The following is a 21541-nucleotide window of genomic DNA, read 5'->3' on the forward strand; positions in this document are numbered from 1 at the left end:
GTAGCACAAAGACAAAACAATAATTTCTTGGCCACCATTTATGAATACGGTATATTGCCCTCGCTAACGGCAGGCAAAAGTTCTGTAAGTTAGACCTTTTTTTCAGATCTAATAAAGAATTGCTGTTATCTGCCATTATTTGATAAATAATAGAGCAGTTTTCAATTGAGTGTTGTAAATCAAATACCAAAGTAATTACTTCAACCAATCACAGCAGGCGCAAACAGTACAATGAAACAATCTAAAGTCATAGCAATTCCATGTAACTCGCTCAAAGAGCAGGAAAAATTGCACCAGCAAGTCTCGATTTATTTTGGTTTTCCTTCTCACTGGTTGATAAATTGGCGCACGATTTTTAAACTGATCACTAAATGTAGCAATTGCAATCACATAATTATGTCCACCAGTCATTTGAAAACCACTCTACGTATTTCACTGATTATCAAAAATAATGCAATGGCCTAAAATTGGGGAGGTTGCTCAGCCCTGTAGCAGCCCTCACTGACAAGTGAAATGGTCTGGCGTTTAACAGAGTGAAATCTGCACCCCCCAGTTGCTCAAACGATGGATAGCGCTATCCGCCAGATAAATCACTATCCACTGGATAACTCAATGGGTTTTGCAAGTGTTTATCCGCTGGGTAGTGATTTATTCGGTGGATAGCCTTGTTTGAACAACTGGGACCAGAATGGCACAATTTGTTTGGAGACTGTCAAGTCTGTATTAGAGTAGTTTTCCGGATCTTGATCCGGAGTGGACAAACTAAACCGAAACAACATCAGCAATTTTTGAAGCTTTTTCTTTTCGTCACTTTATTTTTCTATTCATAAATACATGTAACCGTAGTCAGTGTGATAAGTAAGTTACGAAATAAACAAAACTCCAGAAAAGACTGTGTGAAGTAATCAATTACAAATAGGCCTAGCTTTACTTGAGACAAAATCGAGACAAGTCATGCAGGTTTCCAGCGATCCCACCTCGCCGTGCCTGGATTACAAAAGGCCCCTTCCCACTAACTCTTAAGGCACCAGTTTCCAAGCTCATCAATAATAACAATATTATTCACCAACACAACTTTTCACTTACCCAAGAGCTGGATGTACCACTATGGCTCTTGGTTCCTCAAGTCCTGATTTGACAAGCACTAGCCGATTGTTTCCATCAAAATCTGCCACCTCAATCATATCAACACCCGTGTCCGTCCAATACAACTTCTTGTTTATCCAATCAACGGCAATTCCATCTGGCGTATTTAAATTGACCCGAACCAGTGATTCAACTTTAGGATTTTCTCCTATTTTGGCCCGTTTGATGTCTTCATCCATGACGTCTGTCCAGAAGATATAACTGCTGTTAAAATCAAAGTCTAGGGCAATTGCACCTCGTTGGTCAGGTATAACCTGTGTGTACTCCAACAAGTCAAAAGATAATTGCCGAATGTCATTACGGTTCGCAAAAATGAGGAAACCTTCTGGACCTGTGGGAACAACAAAATTAACAATGTACATTACAATCTCAGCCTTGGCCAGACTACCTTGTATAACAGTTCCAGGCATCTTGAAAAAAACAAACACTGTTTTGAAAAACAATTTTTACAATGGCAGTGCAAAGAAGACAAGCAGCATTAAGTGAATGAGTCATTGTTGGACTAGACTAGAACATCTCCAAAGTGAAGTCAAGAGAGTCAACCTGAAACAACACTAATGAGAGAGTAATTACACCGGCTAATTCAAAGTCGGCCTTCACTGTTCAAGTTTGGAAAGAGATAATTATTACGGAAAAGGAGGAAATCCCTTCACTTAAAGTTTCTCCCTGAAATATCAAATGTCAATGGTACCTGTTGCTTTGCAGGTGCGTTGATCAGGTTCCATTTTGTAACCATCTCGACAAAAACACTTGAAACTTCCTTTGGTGTTGTAGCAGACCTGGCTGCATGTTCCAAGTGTCTCACACTCGTCAACATCTACAGAGAAACAGCAACATAACAGGACAATGAATTCATCAGCAGTAACAAGCTAAACATAATTATGACATTCCATTTAACACAAAAAATTATTGGTTTTAATGAGCTAAATGTAATTACGACATTCCATTTAACACAAAAAAATATTGGTTTTAATGAGGCTAAATATCATTTAGGCAAAGTTAACACCAAGCCAACGTCACCGTCATCATCAACATTACAAGCTTGCAATAGATACCAGAAGCTTGCATTAAAACATACAGGCAGATCAAACCTGGGCTGTCAAATAAACTAGCCCTTTAGAAAATTCTGATCTTCTCGCTTATGCATATTTCATTTTTGTTGACAAAATTCATCTTTCCATCAATGTGAAACTAAGGGTTATAATTGCTACACTTGTACTTCATACAAAGTCAAATGTAGGAATAAGAGCCACTAAGTGAGATTTAGCTAGTGACAAAGCTTTGCACATTACCAGAGATGTATCCAGAGTGCGTCAATGCGTCCTTGGACGCATAGAATATAGAGTCCAATTGGACACAGAAGAAAAAAATTGAATGTTTATGCAAATTACAAACTCCAGGAAAAACACGCAAACGGGCATATTTCACAAGGAAATTGAACATTCGTATTTCTCACAACAGAGAAATGATGGAGTTCCTTAAATTTCAAGGTAACCTGCTATTTTCAGATTTTTGTAGTCGAGTGATTTCATTTTGTCAATGATTATGTCCAGGAGTTAAGTTTTGAATTCCCACGTGTCGCGTGACATGGTCTGAGCTGTTTTTTTGGGCGAGACAATCGGCAACACTTTCGATCTGCCAATCAATGATAATTAAACATTTCAGTCAGAGTTCAGTTTGTTGCATGGTTTCCAAGCGAACTTCAAGCAGTGGTTTGCTTATCGTGAGCAAAATGACAGAGAATCCAACGGCAAAGTATGTTAAACTTTTGTTTTGTGCGACCCTGTTAATGTAAATTGCGGGCACGCACGTGTCATCGTCTCGGTTCTTGTGTTGCACTGAGCCTGTCTCTTTTGCAAATTATGCAACTTTTTTCGGAGTTGGTGTTAAAAGTAATGTGTTTAACATGAAACTTGAATATATTCAATCGCTTGATTATTAATATTAGCTACTGTGAAGTCACGGGCCGACGACGAACTGTGTATCAATCTCTTATATTTGTTTACTCTTTTGTTCCTAAATTGCACATCAAGTGTTAAAGTAAATGATGCTCTTTTACAGAAAATTAAGATTCACTTTTGATTTTTTTTTTCTGTGGAGATCTAGATTATTTATCAACTGGAGCCAACAGTTCCTACAATGAACAGATTCCTAGAGACGTCTTCAGATGTGATCGATGGAGCTTTGACAGCCCATACATTTTGATTGATGAATCAACGGGCATAACAGTTCCAAAGAAATTGATCATTTCATTTGAAGTACATATTCGATTTAGAAATCTGAAAGGGTACTGCAGCAGCAATTAAGAGGTAATAGATCAAGTATTTGATTCTTGATTATCAATTAGCTGGACCCCCAAAATTTTGCAATGGACCCCCAGATTTTTCAAGAAGGGGTCCAGAGGACACCCAAATTTGAAAACCTGGATACACCTCTGCATTACATTATGCAAGATTGAGAATTCCATCAAAAAGGACATACCAAGGCAAATTTTCGGATTTTTAGGGTCAACTCTGTACCCTGGACGACATGAGCAGAAGAACGATGTCTTTGTGTCAATGCAAAGCTGCTGACAGTGGCCATTGTGCCCAAGGCATTCGTTCTTTCCTAAAATGGCACAAACAACAAAAGTAAGGTAACACTGAACTTTCTATTGTGAAACCAAAGAAGTCTGAATGGTGCAGTCTTATAGTTCTTGGGACAAACCATTTGCAAATGAAATGTCCAAGAAAGCATTTCTCCTCTGTTTTCATTACTTTATTGATAAAGCTGCACTAGTCTAGGTATGACAATAACTCTACAGTACTGTGAAAAAAGAATGCAAACGACTTCCGACGAAATTCGGTTATTGTTCTCTCGAAATAAATTTCGGGGGAAGAAGTGTGATTTTTCGCTGAGCGACATGAAAATTTGCTAATCTAACAACGAAATTTCGGTTGGAGTTCATACATACTGAAAGGGAAAATTCAAGAACCGACATAGTGTAATCCTGAAATTAAATTTCGCAAAGTGTCGATTAGCGTTTCACATTTTAACGAGTGGAATCAACAACTGTACTCTTCTCTCAACCTTAAGTGTAAACACGACCTGTAGACAAGCATTACAAGCGATTTCCTTTCCTTTACTCAATTAATACTTTCTCAATAAAAAGATATAACAGTGTGATGCCCTTATCATTTTGATTGATTAGAGGAAGTGACACTTCAAAGTTAACTTTGATGCTTACAAGTTCACATTGAAAATACTTACCACATGAATGTGGTTCATCTGCATGATTCAAACAATCTTTTTTGGAATCACAAACCAAGTCATTATGAATACACTGTTGGGAATCCCCACACTGAAATTCACCCTCCTTGCATGGACTTGGAGTTGACACAGCTAACAAACAAACATGAATGAAAACATAACGTTAAAAGATACTGTAATTATCGGAAAGGGTATTGTGCATTCAACAGCTGTTAACCAAACTGCGGTAAGGCGTGAAGGGTACCATAGCTGAAACAAACCTTTGCAAAAAAATGCTAACCTTATGCCTAAACACTATGCTTTAGATAATGTTTAGTCCTAAGGTTAGCATTCTTGTTGTTTCACCTATTCTACCCTTCACCCCTCACCCCCGAGGACAGTTTCAAACCCAGGCCAAGTCTTGATCGCACTCCAAAACGCCATGTTGATTTTCATACTGAAGGTTCGATTTTGACCTACACCTTGTCAAAAATATGATGCGCGTATTGCCTAAACCAGTTTGACCGGAGTGACTACCCAGAAACTTGGGCTGCAGTGACTCAGAGCCTCACTTTCTCGCCCTCTGGTGAGTTTTAGAGAGGCTCAGCTTACCAGGTGCTACAGTACCAGTCAAACTTAAGTTGGCAGTCTCAACTCAAGAGTCTGTCCACAATCCTCTACACGTATGTTTTCGAGAATCAAGGATCAAGTTTAGAGATTAGAGATACGTGAATCAAGAATAGAGTCTTGAGGATCGAGCCTCTCAAAATTTTCTTTAAGGATCTTGATCAGCGATCGAGTTGAAACATAACTTCTTGAGAAGGAAACAATAGTGCTTGACACAACAGACAGAAAGATTGAAATATATTTCATGCTCGCTTCTATGCGCAATTTTTTTTATCATCGCTTATGTGTTCATGACTTAAGTGTTTATTACTGCTGAATTACCAAGATATTATTGATAAACTTCCTTAACCCAGACGCTGAAAAATACTAGGAAACACATTCATAACAAGGCTGCTACCTAAGAAAATTTTCCGGGACCAACATTGAAAGTTAGTAGCCCAAGTCATTTTTTTCAAGAGCCCAGAATTGATTAATTAACCCAATCAATCAATCCTCGGTCCAGTTCTATTTCTCCTATTTGTGTATGATACGCCTCTACATTTGGACATTTCCACTATCGACTGACGATACCACCCTGTCCTTGAGTGCAAACTGGAATAATATCACTTCCTTAACTCAAGCTCTTTCTAGTGACCTGGAGAATATTGACAAATGGTCAACGGAAAACAAAATGTACATCAATACCGAGAAGACTAAAGCGTTACTTGTTACGGGGAAAAGGTTACAGCATAAGATTAGTGAGGAAACTACAAGCTTAAATCTATGCCTTGACGGCACAAATATTGACCAATTATCCCATCATAAATTATTGGGTTTAATCATTGAGAAAGATCTGAGTTTTGAAGCACACATACATGTAGATGAATTATGTAATTATGAATTACCAAGAACTGTTTGCGGAAAAATTAACACATTACCCGCGGGTAATCACCCGGAAATTACGGTACCTGTTGCGCGAGGTCCATTGCTGTCACCAGGCAAAAAACCAAGTAAACCTTCAGCAATTAATGCAGGAATAAGGAGATTCGCATGTGCGGCACATTGAAATTCTTGTATGTACAATAGTGCAGACATCACCACTCCCTACGCTACCACGAGGTAACACAACAAAAGCATTTCGCTTTTTTCATTGTTTAATCTCCAGCTGGGATCAAATTTACAAGAAATTTAGGATGAATCACCTTGTGATAAGTTAGGTGCCGGTTCGGTCGACTCCTTCAGGAATTTGGTTGCCTGCGCTCGCAAATAAGGCGCCCCAGGTGACTGGGCGATCGTTAGTCATCGACCTTGCATAATAAGTTACGCATGGATGCACACTGAGATTGAGAATCAACATCGGTAAACAATAATCGGTAGACCAAACCAAACTTGAACTTAAATGAACTGATGGTAAAACTGACATTCAATAAAAGTTTGGTGGCATCAACAGCAAAAAATACTCTGTCCAATTACACATAGTTTCTGTGTGAACTCCAACACTCAATATATGGCAGAGAACTAATTAAATATTCAATTCAAATTCAACAACACAGTCACAAAGCGACCAACCAATATCACCAAACAAACACACTTTTTCAAAAGTGTGCAAAATGATATGGTAATAAGCATCGAATGAAGAAACTTGACCAACAGCAAGATAAAACCTGTAAAATAGCCATGTTCATGAGAACTACAAAAACTATGGTTAACGCCCAAGTCGCCAGTGGAGGGTAGGTGCCCATGAAGCCTGGGGGCTGCAACCACAATCACATCCCCAAGGCGCTAGAACACCCGACTGGCCAGCCCAACCAGCAACAAAGCCACGAGTCCCCCGCACCAGGCCCCACTCAGGCACCTGTCACGCTTGAGCCAGATAGCTCAGTGGAAACAAAAATAAAAATAAAAAGAAATAAGGAAATAAAGAAAATACAAAAAAAAGAACACAAAAAAAAAAAAAAAAAAAAAAGAGGTGGATAGGGTGGGAACGCAGAGAACCACTAAACTCCTAATCCGACTCGCAACGCCACGCGAACAAAGAAACAAACACGCTGCAAACACATGGGACAACAACGCATGCACTAAGCAGGAATACCGCTGAACAATGTCAGCCCCAGGGCTCCCACAACCTAAAGAGTGCTGCAAATGCTACAAAAAACGCATCAAACACTAACAAATGCCTGCAAAAACGCTACTGACCGGACTAGTTCCCGGTCGTAAACCATGTAACTATACCGAATGCTACAGAACGCACCAAAACGCTCAACAAACACTAACAGACGGCCAAGACACTAACAACCGCCTGCAAAACACTACTGACCAGACTAGCTCCTAGTCGTTAACTATGTTAAATTTCATTTAGTTAACTATATTTTTAGTTTGAGGGTTTTAGTTTTCATAACACCAATAAAATAGACCTCTACTAAAGAAGCTCAGAGATGTGTGAAAAATTTATCAGGTGAAAATTCCTTTGTTTTCTCTACTCTCGAGTCTCTAAAATTGCCTTGCAATTTTCTTAAAAGTCCTCAAAGTTTTTGAGAATCGGGGATTGAGTTTTGCAGATCAAGCTTCAAGGGACTGCCAACTTATGTTTGCCAAGTACTGTAATCTTTTACACCGTAGCTAAAGGGGAATAGATCAGGTGACTGAAATAGGTTTGATATATTGCCCTCTTAAAATAAGTCTATTTTCGTTATCCCTATCAAAACGCAATATTTAACCAGAAAGATACAGTCCTTTTGATCGGGAACTAGCGCTGGGAGATATTCCCGTACAATCATGTTACTCTGGGTCTTCTTAGTCATGCCTCAGCAAATTCCCAAAGCCTAGAGACCCAACACCTTCTGACCAAAAAATTAATGGTGGGAAGTCTCAAGCGTGAGTGAAAACAGTATGCATGTCCAAAAATGTTGCCAAGATCCACCTTCCCATACCAAATTTTTGGATAATTACCACAAAAAGTTGAAAAAGCGAGACCTGTACACCATGTAACATTGTGCAATCGATTCCTTGCAATCCTCCAATGGAGCCCCTTACCGTAAGCATCTACCCTCTACAACTCACTTCAACACAAAACGTCACACAATCTTCAACACAAAACGTCACACAATCTACAACACAAAACGTCACACAATCTTCTCCAAAACTTATTACAACAACAAGAAAACTCAACATAAACTTACGACAATTCTGCTCATCTGAATTATCTAGACAGTCATCAAAGCCATCACACCATCTAGGCTTTATTATGCACCTTCCATTAGCACATGTAAAATCACTTGATGGGCAAGCTGTAACATCTAAGGATAAAAAACTTACACCTAAGTTGGAATCAAATGGAATGCTCTGACAAAAATTGTTATTTTGAATGACTGATTAAGCAATGCTGCAAGCCTTAAAGAGATACAATAAAGTACTGCAGAGAGGGTTGTGAGCTGATGAATGACAGAACTGACCCATCTTCAACCCTCAACATTAAATGGAGCCTAGTCAGGTGATAGCTCAGTTTAGATAAATATGGTGAAGAGACCCTTTCTGTCTAAATGCCAACTGCACGCACCTATTTTCAACAAAGTAAGCATTAGAATTTGGGTTGTTTTCACATTACGGTTAAGAGTTTACGTTTACTTCAAGAGTTAAGTCAGAGAGACACCCAAGTCATTTTTCTGCAGAAAAGCGATGTCAAAAAAGAAAAGAAGGCTCAAAGGCCACCTCATGACTTTATCAAACAAACTTCATCTCATTATCATGTTTCTCTGGACATGTGACCCTTAAATGAAGAGCTTCAATAATTGTCTCTATAATATATTTATTAATATATTATTATTATTATTATTATTATTATTATTATTGTTGTTGTTGTTGTTGCTGCTGTTGCTGGTATTATTATCATCCACAGCACCTGCCAATAAAAGAAAGTTTCATATTTCACCTCACTCCTAGCCACCACCCCCCCTCTCCACCCTCACATACATTGCAAGCCCCCATGTGAGCCTCCATGTTCCAATGAAACCATGGTAACAAGAATATTGATGATTACAAAAAAAATTCTAAACCTCCAATTACAAGTTGAACTGAAACAGACGACAACTTACTACATCCTCTTTCATCTGTCTCATCCTGGCAGTCGTTTTCGCCATCACAAACCCAACTCTCATGAACACACTGAAAATTCAGCTGACACTGAAATTCTGAATGTTTGCACTTGGGACTAAGGGTAGGACATCCAATCTCATCAGAGTTATCTTGGCAATCGTTATCTCCGTCACATTTCCACGCTTCTTTAATGCATCGCCCAGTGTTTTCGCAGGTAAACTCTGTTGCTTTGCAAGTTACAATTTCTGTTTAGATTAACAAAAAAAAAAAAAAAAGAAATTTAACCAAAATACTTCGTTGAGCGCAGTTACATGATGAATGTTTTTTTTTTTTTTTAATAATAATTTTATTTTTTAAATATGCACACTTACACCATCAAACATTGCAAACTATAGTAAACAATACAATGAGTATTGCAATACGAACGTGACATGAATTACAGCGCTACTAAGCACTAATTGCATTAAAATTACATTTACATGAATTACAGCGCTACTAAGCACTAATTGCATTAAAATTACATTTTCTAACATGACAAAAAAAAATGATAATAATAATAATAGATAAAATAAATAAATGACATACGACTTCTGGCACTTCTAAAAACCATCTCTTTCCTTTAGGGTTACATTTATAATGATAGTTTTAAAAAAGAGGAATCAATATTTAAAAATTCCAGGTTAAGGTTAAGGGTTTAGGAGACTCATTGCAGTGGGGACAGAAGTGGCTTCCATTTCTTTGAATTTCTTATTGTGTTGTTTTCCAATTGGTGCGTCTGTTTCAGGGAAAGCAAGAAGTTGTTTTGGGTTGGGGATCGTTCTTTCGAACGGCAAATCCAAATGTAGTGCTTAGCCATTAGGCAAAAAAAAACCAATTTGGAGTTTAAAATTGGAGTCGTCTGGCTTCAGGCCTAAGGCCGTTTCCATTCCTAAGTGGTTCTCTTTTGAAAGCATGTGGCACGCATGCAGCCATATAGAGAGGTCATTCCAAAAACTTCTACTTTTTTCACATCCCCAGAATAAATGTAACAGATCTTCTTTTTTATCATGGCAGAAGGTGCATGATGAATGTGCTTTAGCTGCTGTTTCACGTTTTACTATAAATTCAAATTTGCTTAAAAGTTAGAAAGTATAAAGAAAGCTCTCCACAAAGAACGGAATAATTGCACGTCAAGAGCAGGCACAAGCATGGCTTTATTACTTCAAAACATTAAAAACACCCTCATTTAAACAGGAAGTTCAAGATTTGAACAATTTTGGCAATCTTGAACTTCTTGTTTAAATTAGGTGTTTTTAATGTTTTAATTGTTCAAAAGTCCTCATGACAAATGAAGGAAAGTCAACTTGCCACAATTCTCTTCATCTGAGCCATCTCCGCAGTCATCGTCATGATCACAGACCCACGTTTCAGAAATACACTTGCCATTTCCACATGTGAATTCGGTTGGTTGGCATGTCTTATTACCTGGAGAAATGGTTCCTTTTTGTTTAGAGAGAAGTTCAAGAAAAGAATAAAGCAAACAAAGGAAAAAAATGTTAACGCAAATCAAACACCAGACACAGAGAGAGGTAACACTTTCAGAAAATTTACAGGAGTAACAGTTTAACAGGATTATAGTTTATAAGAATGCGATCAAGTTTACAGTTATGTTATGTCTAAAGGAGACACAAGAAACAGATTTAAGACAACAATATTAAAAGGAGCAAAGTAAATTGCTATTACATGTACATTTGAGAGGAATTTGCTGGATCAATAAAGATTTTGCTAAGGAGGTCATCAGAGTTTTTTATGATAAATGATAATAGTTATTAAAAGACGAAAACAGCCATGCAGGTCAGTTTACCTAAAGCTAAAAGATTGTTTAAAGATAGGAAAAATAGAAAAAAAAAATGAACTTGTTCAAAGATGGCTGCAGTTAATAAAAATAATTAATTACTGTAATAATGCAATTAATTAATGCAATAACTGAATGATAACAAAATCAAGTTACATGTATGTAGTCATATTAGGATGACAAGCCTGGTTCAGGAAATTAAACTAATGCCTGTATCATACTGTTGCAAACACCTTTTTTCTTTGATTATAAAAAATACTTTTTAACAAAGCCAAATTTGGAGCAGTAACCAAAGCATCCACTCTCCTCCCTCATGATCTTTCCTTTGACAATCAATTTTGAGCTCCCAATTTACCACAATAGATTTTGCCCCTCAAAGGTAAACGTCTGACAAAGAATAAAGATGTTGGCATTAGTTACTGTATGAATACAGGATTCAACTTACAAAATCATTTTAGTTTTGTTACTAAAACCAAACAAACCAAAATTACTAGGAAACATTGATGAGGATGGCTTTAAGAATTATTACGAAGACAATGTTACTAAAATGTGGAAACAACTTCTCAGCATTAACAATAACTCTCAAAGGTCAAAATCAATTATTTATATGGTATATCCACACCTTGATAACTAACAAATTTCTTTCTTTCTTTGAACATTCTGTTTAGTCATCAGCAATACCAAAAAGATACAGTTTTCATTAACGACTTAGAGTTACAAAACAGGGAAAAAAGTTCATTAAAAGAAAATAAATTTTAAGTCCCTTGCAAAATTTATGTTGGTTTTTTAAACAACTGTTTATTCTGATTTTAATCTGGTCATCCTCTTCTCATATGACTGGTGTGAACATTTTTTTAAATCTTACCACAGTCTCTTTCATCACTACCGTCAATACAATCCTCTTCTCGATCGCATACCCATCGCAAGGTAATACACTGTCCATTTCCGCAGGTGTGTTCATCTTCTGCACAAGTTCTAAGTGCTGTGAAGAGAGGTAGAGAAGAGTTATATAAGAGTAAATCAAGAATTAATAAAAACAACAACCAACATGTTTACAACAACTAATATTTCGATTAGTTTTAGTTATTTCGAATAGCCAGACGTACAATGTTCGCAATAACACACCGTACCATGAAGCATCTCATTTCCTAGATGTAAATCATAATTTATGGAAGCTCTAAGATGATAACAAAGAGGATGATGTAAGTCAAGCTGATAATGGTATTGACTTAAGGACGGTGCCTACTAATTAAAGATGTTTTTGCCCCGGTTTGTGATTATGCAGGAACTGTAGATCTTAACAAGAGTTATTGAAATCCAAAAAGAAAATTGGCGGTAACCACGCATTTTTTAAAGATAATTCATGAATAATATTTGTAAAAAGCTTTAAAATACAAAGAAATGTATGGCGTTCTTTTTCAAATCGAAGCGTAATTATCTCTCAAAACTGCATGGTTACACCCCCAATTTTCTTTTTGGATACCAAGACTACTTACTAAGATCTACTTTCTCCGGATAGTTTTAAACCGCGCAAAAATATCCCTGTATTAGTAAGAATCACCAATAGGAAATCAGAGTGTCTCGAGATGCGCAGAACGTATGCGCAATAACAATAGTAGGCACCGTCCTTAAATTTAAACCAAACCCTAGATTTTCGGTGCATGCATGTACCTTAATATTTTCTAACGCAACAGTTAAGGAATATATTTTTATTTGGTTAAATTCGTGATTTACTAAGAACTTTTAAAAAATATTAATTTTTCCTGATATTTATGCCACATTCCACGCATTGTGTGCTTGTGGTAGTGCAGCAACACAGCGCTGTATAATTATTAACCGAGTTGCGTTTTGTCTTCCAAGGAGATTCAAGGTATCTTTGCATAAGATGTAGCTCTAATAGTACACAATATTGTTTTGGTACCATATATCATTCCCTGAGAAGACATGTGGTTACTAGTAAATTACTAAACCCCAGAAAGATTGAAGAAAAAAAAAGGGCATCAAGAAACATTGGCTTCGAGGCTGACATGTTGATCATTTTCAAGTTCTCTTACAACTTCTTTTTCCAACAAACCTGTTTATTCTTGTGACTTATACATGAGCTGCTTACAGTTTAATTTATTGAAACAAATAACTTATTTGATATTAGAGGAAAAAACCCTTCACATTTCAATTGCGTGCATGCAACCAAGACACAATCCGTGTCACAAAGCATATGCAATTAAATAAATTTCAGACAGTTCACATCAAACCCTTTTCCAAAGAACCTTGACCGTAAATGAAGCACAAAAGAGGCAACAAGCTTTCATTCAAATAATTCTTAACTGTCACATTTCCATTTTTTTTTACCTTTGCAGAGCTGAATACAAAATAAATGCAACTCGCCAGACAATTTAGATGCGACTTCAGTAAACACTGTTCCCTTTGATTTCAGCTCGACGTGCGAAAGATTGTTGTTGAAGTCCATTACTCGTCGCTTTCAAGATTCCAGATATCTATTTTTCACCACCTGTCTTGTTTATCCAATTGAGCCTTCCCTTCTTTGAGCTCCATGAGGGTACACTTTGTTTAAAGATGCACTAAAATTCCATTCAGGCTACAGACTTTCAACGTCATTGTAAGTTGATTAAATGTTCTCCTGTGTGCACCAGAGAAATCTATGCACTACCCCAACCCCCTCAAACCTAACAAAATACGCACAGAAGACTCTATGCACAAAGACACCACTAAGCAGGGGAGTGACAGGCAAGACTTTTACCAACACGGAAAATAAAAAAAATAAATTAAAAAAAGAGAAATATTACCCATTTTCCAAATAACCCAGTAATAATCCAACCACGAAAAGAATACACGTAAAGACCTGTACTTATTGACGTCAAAGATTGATCACAATGTCTATCCCACAAGGACAAAATATACCTCACTTTACAGTACACTCTATACTGGTGCAGAATAGAGTTTATATTTCACAGGCAACACATCTCTCATGTATGATATTGACAACCTCAACTTCATTGCTTTACGTTAGCATGTAGCCGTTCATACTTTTTCTGGCAGACTTTGATGGGTAATGACAGAGAAAGTTGCCTTAAGCCCCATGCAAACAAATGCAACCTTATTGCCCAACAACTTCCAACATTGTTAAATGAAAATGATTTTAAGGTACCAAGATTTCAATCTGTGAGATATGGGAAGCACTCTTTGCAATACCAGAGTCCATATTTGTGGTCCAAATTATCTTGTGCTGATAAATATAGCGATAACTTGAATCTTTTCAACAAAAAAATATGACAAAGAGACTTAGCTAATATGCTTAATGACAGTTTTGAAAATTGTCATTTATGTTTATTTTAATTTTTAATCTCATACACCTTATTCCAAAATGGCTGCCATTTTAGTATTCTTTTGTTTGATTGCAAATTAGCCCTTTTGGCCTCGTTCGAGTTTAAATATTCTTTTGAATTTTACGTTTGAAAGCATGGTCAAGAGGGTCAATTTTTCAAGGAAACCAAAGAATACTAAAATGGCAGCCATTTTGGAATAAGGTGTATAGGATGTAGGTTTTAATTTCATAATTTATTCATAATTTTAAATAATAACATTCGCTATATTTATCAGCACAAGGCTATCAACTTAAGAAATTTTGTGAAAATTGCCATGTATGTTCATTTTGATTTTAATCTTATAAGATATGTGACCTTCCACGGGAAAACATACACTAACGCTAAACCGTTAAATTGACTGAAGCGTTAGATATCCGTTAGCCGTCCGTTAGAAGTTTACATGAAACCGTCAGAGCGTCAACTTCATCCATTAGAACGTTAGTCTTATCCGTCAGAACGTTAGGTTCATCCGTCAGAGCATCAGCCTCGTCCGTTAGGGGTTTAGCCTCGTCCGTTAGAGCATTAGTCTCATACGTCAGATGTATAATAGTTATTAACCTTATCCGTTGGGCAAATCTTGGATTCTGTTGGCAAGTGAATTAATAATCTGTATCGATTGTTCCGGATCAGAGGATTCGTAGAGCGTCGTTTAAAAATGTGACCCTCTTTGGGAAAACCGGCCGTGTCCTTCTACAACTTAGTAGAATTACATGTAGTAGAGCGCTTTTTAAAAAATTAAAAATACCGAGAAAAATGAAGGGTTTGTGTTCGACGTTCACCTCTGCGTACCAATAGTAAAACAAGGGTGGAAAGCTCGATTTCGGATCGCTCCAGCACCAAGCCGATTTTCACTGACAAATTCGCATCGTACAGGTTTCAAATCACGCACCAATCAAGCTGAAACTCACAAACAAATTCCTATCGTACAGGTTTCAAATCACGCACCAAGCAAGCTGAAACCCAGAGGTTTCCTTTCATGCCATTATATCTGAAATCCGTCCAAAACTCGAAGCGCTGGACCTCAAATAAAATTGAAAAAATCCAGCATTCGGAACTCCAAGGAAGCGTAGTTGGAGTTTGGTGTGAAGGCTTGCAGCCGTCACAACGTTTGCTCCTCTGTGATTGGCTAATAAGAAATCATCATCCAATCAGAGAGGAGCACATGGCGTGACGGCTGCAAGCATGTATCTAAAGCCGGTATACGATAATCCTGCTACGCATCCTTGGCGCTGGGAATGCTGGAGTTTTCGATATTATTTGAGGTTGAGCGCTTCGAGTCTTGGATGGATTTCAAGCTGAAATAACTACGCTAATAGGTAGAATGGACAATAAAGACTCCAAAAACGAAGACCAAAGATCGAAGACCCATCCTGTGCGAACGCCAAATTAAATGTGATTGAATGATGCATGACTTACCAAATTTCAACTGAAAAATATCTGTTTAACTTAACCACTCGCCTGGAGTTTCTCGCGAGCTTTTTTGCCCCCTCGGCATCTTAGCTGATGATACAGAACTCTTTTATCGTATTTATAGCAAAGAGCTCTCTTATGAACGCACCGCTTTGAATTTATCGTTACTTCGGCTTTGAAAACAACATGAAATGCTACATTTCTTTGGATGAAAATAATCATTTGTTGTATTTTACTTTGCAACTACAGTAGCTAATGAAGTAATGGATGCCGTGAGAAATTCACAATTTAGTAATGCATCGCATCATTGTGAGTCCGACGGTCAAAACATATCGAGATTAGCCACTTTTATCCGGACTTCGTTGCATTCAGCAGTTATGGCGCCATGGGCGCGCCTCTTCGGAATCGTATTTTAAAAGTCACGCAATCGTTTCTGGTGGCCTGTCTACATCGTAGTATTCTTAAAGCAAAAAACTCGCTGAAATGTGCATCCGATTTGTTTTGGCCAGCTCGCGATGGTGCTAGTACTTCAAACCATGGCCTTTGTTCGATGAACGGTAATCGCTCACTACGTTGTGGTGTCATCGATCAGCCTTTCGAGCTTAGAACTAAGACTTGGTGTTAAAGCGCTAAGGCAGAACGTTAGAACTGATGGAAAGAACGTTAGAGCGTTGGCACAAACCGTTAGAGCGTTAGCACAAACCGTTAGAGCGTTAGCACAAACCGTCAGAGCGATAGTAAAAAACGTTAAACCAATCTTCAAAACCGTTGAATATCCGTTAACCGTCCGTTAGTTTTAAGCCGTTTAACGGGCAAACGTTAGTGTACGTTTTCCCGTGGAAGGTCACATATATTAAAGTTAAAGTTATATAAGTTTTAATAAATTCATAGGCTATTACAGGTAACTTAAGGAAATTTTTAATATGTATATATTTATTAGCTTTATCGTAGTGTCCCCAATCAACCACCAAGCTAAATACTCAAGGCACTTGAATAAAGGTGTTGTTGTTGTTGTTGTTGTTGTTACATGTTGCATCCATTTGAACACCCTGTTGCACGTCGTTGCACGAAGTTTGAAACTGGTCAAAGGTTTAGCCCCATGCAAACAGGCCAACAACTCCAGAGTTAATGTTGTTGTGTCTGTTTGCATGGAGCTTTAAAAATGAAATAATTTTTTACTTACCACAATCTGGGGGTTCATCAGAATGGTCGCCACAGTCATTGTCAAAATCACAGATCCATCTTCGAGGAATGCAACCATCTGTAGTTTTGCACTTGAATTTTGTGGAAGGATCACATGTGGTCTCAGCTTAAAAAGAAAAAAAAAGGAAAACGTCAATGCTAATTGGAGGATGAATAGGGGTGGCAAATGGTACTTCCAAACTCTTGGCACTCGCAAACTTCCCATCAGATCTCGAAATCTTGATATTGATATCTTTGATACTGGACATCCATGTTTTGATGATTTGACACCTGTCATAACAAGGTATCTGCTGACCAGTATCATGTGACCATATCGTGGGCTCAAGCTTAGAGCTCAACTAGGTCAGCTGTTTTTTAGAAGTTGACTGCTGACCAGGTAAAGGTTTTTGATTGGCTTGCAGGCTCAACCCAGGTTAACTCACCTAAACATAAAGGAGGATTCATTTTTTGCGCACTTTCTGTGGCTTGACGCAGCTACACAGGCATACTACGTTAACTATAGTTCTTACACAGTCAACACTTTTCGTGTTTAGGTGGAAAACAGTTTGGAAAATGTTTTCTTTCAGTGCGTTTTGCTGGTTTCAATCCAGTTTGACATATCATGATAGCTGTGGTCCACACACTGACGGCTATGCAGTAATTCAAGTCAGCATCGGAGGGATATAAACTTAATGGCGTTTCTAAAACAAGGGTAAGGTTTAAGAGCAAGGGTCAGGGTAAGGGTAAGGATAAGAATACAGAAAGTATCCTAAACATGCATAAAAGCTAACCTTAGGCTTAATTAGGCCTAAACAAAAGTTTAAGGTTAGCTTTTATTGATTTTTAGGATACTTTCTGTATTCATATCCTTACCCTTACCCTCACCCTTGGTCTTACCCTTACCCTCGTTTTAGAAACGCCGTAAACTTAAAGCTGAGTGTTTATTTTTAATTTGCTTAGAGCTGCTTTTTTCTCTGTATTGCAATTTTTGACATATCTTTAGAGGCTCTATGACTAGAACAGAAACGAAAGGAGAGCGAAAGAGAACGACAACAACAAAACAGAATACCAGTTATAGCTCACACTTAGTGGAAGAAGTTACTCCAAAAATTCTTTCCTTGGGCACTAAACCATTTGCTATTTTCAAAAAGTGGTTTAATCGGTTTTTCCACAGTTTTACTTAAAACAAAAAAAAACCTAAGACCCCTTCAAAAAAAAATACATCTACGAACGGAGAGAAGCCAAACAACATCGCTGTTGCTTGAAGTTGCCAATGAATCATTTCAAGCGAATTATCTCAACTTACGCACATGTCCCGACAGATCAAAGAGTAGATGTGCACTGGCATATTTACAGGCACAACAAAAATTAACTACTGTAAACACCGGCGTATAAGCCACACTCCCAGATAAGCCACATCCCGAGTTTAGCAACTTGTATTTTGGAAAAAAAAAACTTGAAAGAAATTAAAATAAATCAAAAGTGATCAAGTTCTCGACTGAAGAGGAGACAAGAAACATTAACATTTGGGTTGGATGGATTGTGGGGAGTGCAGAGTATGGAAATCGCGTAGTATGGAAAGTGTAGAGTGTGGAGTGTTATTTGAGGGTCAGTGGATTATACTGGAAGTCCATAACCATAATATATAAATCATAAGATATAGTATTATAATACTATAGTATTCAAGGAACGCTAACTGAATGGTTACAATATAGTGCTACTAATGTCACAGTGTTAATAAATGGCTAACTGGAACTTACATTGTAAAGGCATTCTAGCCGGAACGCTAAGCGAGTGTTCTATAACAAAAAAGACACTTCCTTTCCTCTCAAAAGCTGAATCATTAATCACTAACTACCTGATCATCTTCATCGAATATAATAACGACCAGGGCCTGGTTTTTCAATTGCCAATTAACGCTAATCCCAGATTTAAACTTTACCAAGGAGTTTATTTCTCTACTAGGGGTGGCGAATGGTACCTCGAAAACCGTGGGTCTCGGAAAATTTTAGCAGGATCTCGAAATCACGAAAGCGTTTTTGATAAGTTTTTGCATAGTTTGTTTTTGCCCTTTTTGAATCTCCGACTCAAGACTTTTACATGTTTACCCAAAATTTTACATGTAGTTTTAGAGGGTCATGAGTCTTCGCCCTCCTCTCTAGACCCACAACAATCGATAGGCCGAATGTCTTACAAATCGGTATATACATGTAGGGTACATGTATTTTTAAGGACGTTTCAGTTCCAGTGCCTGATACATTTACCATGGTGCCTTGCCTAATACCTCATCTGAGCTTCATCTTTCGAGTGATCATACATGATTGCATTGTGTTGCAGTGGGTTTAGGGAAATTGATTAATTTTGTGCTAGCGACGCTGTATTAGAAGTAGACATGTGGTACTAGGTAATGAGCTTCAAGGTTCAAAAACAAGTCTCTTAGCATCAGGAAGCTGTCCTTACTCTCACATGGCAGTGGCCACTGACGAAAGAATACTGCATATTTGATATCAGGAATTTTGAGCAGAACTAATACATGATGACCCCTGGCAATGCAAATCCCATTCGTACCAAGGACTCTTTCATCTCCCATTTCCAGTAACAAAATCTCCATTCCCAGAAACAAAACCCCAATTCCCAGTGATCAAATCCATTTTCCAACCGAAAAATCAGTTCAATCCCAGCTCCCATCTGACCCCTTTATGACCCTCTAGTTATGTTTTGTAGTGACTGGGTAATATGCCAGTGCACAGCTGCTCTTTCCTCGGGACATGTGTATGAGCTGCGATAATTCGCCTGAAATGACTCGCTGGCAACTTCAAACGACAGTGATGTTGTGTTAGGCTATTCTCCGTTCATCATTTTATATTCTTGTGGGGGGTCTTCGTTTTTGGTCTTCGTTTTCCGCATACCGGTCTGGGTGTGTGGAAAACTGAGACCCTGCAGTAATTTGCCTGACATGACTCGTCGGTCACTTCAAACAACAGCGATCTTGTGTTTGCTACAGTATTCTCCAACAGTCATTTTATATTCTTGTGGGGGACTTCGTTTTGGGTCTTCGTTTTCCCCATACCGGTCTGGGTGTGTGGAAAACGAAGACCCATTTGTTTGCTGTTTGGTGTGTTATTTTTTGGGGGGGTCTTCGTTTTCCGGGTCTTCGGTCTTCGTTTTCCGCACACCCAACGATTTACTCATCAATGCATGCGGCAAGAAAGGATTTAAACAGGAGACTTTTGGTTATAACAACGAAAACAAAGTTAAAAGATAAATACAAATATTTTTTAACAGACAAAGAACAAGATCAAAGTGTTTCTGGTATCTGATAAAATGAACTTCGAGACAGCAGTCTGTGTACAGAATATAACTTGTTTATTCTGTCAGACTTAAGAACATCAGAAATATGTAATATTTTGAGATGATCGAGTGTTGACAACATTCAAGGATGCCTACATAGTTAAATCTGTACAATGAACAATGAAATAAAGAGTGAAAGTAATCCTGTTAACAACACAAACAATCATTGAAAAACAACCCTTGAATTGATTCATCTGCACAGTCTGCAATGTGCACGTCTGAACGTAAAGAATCCAACATCAGCGAACAATATTGGTGCAGAGCAAAACTCGGCTACAAGAAAGTAAACAAAGACTGTTTCTCACGCTGACAACATTAAGATGTCACGAATTTGGCATGTATTTTCTTTTAGTCCCCACACGAAAGATTTAGATACAAGCCAAGGTGAAACGATTGCCAGTTACCACAACGACTAATCTTCGGCGAAAACATGCGCCAGTTTCTTGATAACTTGAAGACAAAATGTCTCGCCAAATAAAAACTCTCTCCGGTTTTGAGAAAAACGAGAGACTGCCAAAAATGCTACTTGGTACAAAAAACAATGGTCCCATTGGGAAAAGATGGAGTAAACAAACCATTCATAGATTTACCGATGTTTTTTTAGTCAAGGAGCCAATGGAAATGTTTTCCGGTTTGGCTTGTATCGTATGCAAATTACTGAGGGTCTTCGAATGAACGAAAACAAGCTATTACCAGTTCGTTAAAAATAAGGGAAAATGCTTAGTTTAATCACGGAAAATTTAAATCGGATGAAACTGGTCGGAAATCTATGCAGCGCAATCCAAGAACTCTTGGTGGAAATCTGAATTACTTACGACTCACGTTACAACCAGCAAAATCTGATAAACGGAGACAGACAAAAACACGCCGTACCTAACCAGCAGCGCGTACTGCTGTTTTACCCACACAACTTAACAAAGATAATTATTTTTTTCTACCCCCAAATATCGTTTAGCAGTGTTATTAATAACAGAGAAACCTTTCCACTTTTCACGAATGAGCCTCGGGCGATTTTCATTCATCGAGAACGTGCGAAGCTAACAGGACACGATGTTCACAAACAAACAGCGACATGTCTATAATCAGTCGTTATAATCTCACGTGTTTGAAGTCGATCACTCTAATTTATAGCGTAACAGGCACAAAATCTTTTTATTTAACATGTCTAGAAAAAGGTAATTAAAAGCAAACGGTAAAACGTAGATCTGACACTATCAACAAGCGAACAATTCGACGACATGTTTGGTCACAAAATGAACAGAGTGCCAAGGAATCTTCCATAAACAAATCGTTGTTATCAAAGATTGAA

The 21541-nt window shown here is 37.8% G+C and overlaps 1 protein-coding gene across 8 annotated transcripts in view; it reads right to left on the minus strand.

The window, feature by feature from the left end:
• Positions 1-21541, minus strand: part of LOC138023619 (very low-density lipoprotein receptor-like) — a 55179-nt gene that overhangs the window by 23639 nt on the left and 9999 nt on the right. For 7 of the 8 annotated variants that reach the window (XM_068870648.1, XM_068870642.1, XM_068870643.1 and 4 more), the window contains 9 exons: positions 16883-17008; positions 11772-11888; positions 10420-10551; positions 9072-9317; positions 8160-8276; positions 4396-4527; positions 3628-3753; positions 1838-1963; positions 1087-1477 (listed from right to left, as the gene is read on the minus strand). In XM_068870648.1, the coding sequence (XP_068726749.1) occupies positions 1087-1477; positions 1838-1963; positions 3628-3753; positions 4396-4527; positions 8160-8276; positions 9072-9317; positions 10420-10551; positions 11772-11888; positions 16883-17008 (1513 nt within the window). The remainder of the gene's footprint in view (positions 1-1086; positions 1478-1837; positions 1964-3627; positions 3754-4395; positions 4528-8159; positions 8277-9071; positions 9318-10419; positions 10552-11771; positions 11889-16882; positions 17009-21541) is intronic. The other variant, XM_068870650.1, reaches the window with a different exon arrangement.

Source organism: Montipora capricornis, chromosome 11, assembly GCF_036669925.1.
Source record: "Montipora capricornis isolate CH-2021 chromosome 11, ASM3666992v2, whole genome shotgun sequence".
In the NCBI taxonomy this organism is placed as follows: domain Eukaryota; kingdom Metazoa; phylum Cnidaria; class Anthozoa; order Scleractinia; family Acroporidae; genus Montipora; species Montipora capricornis.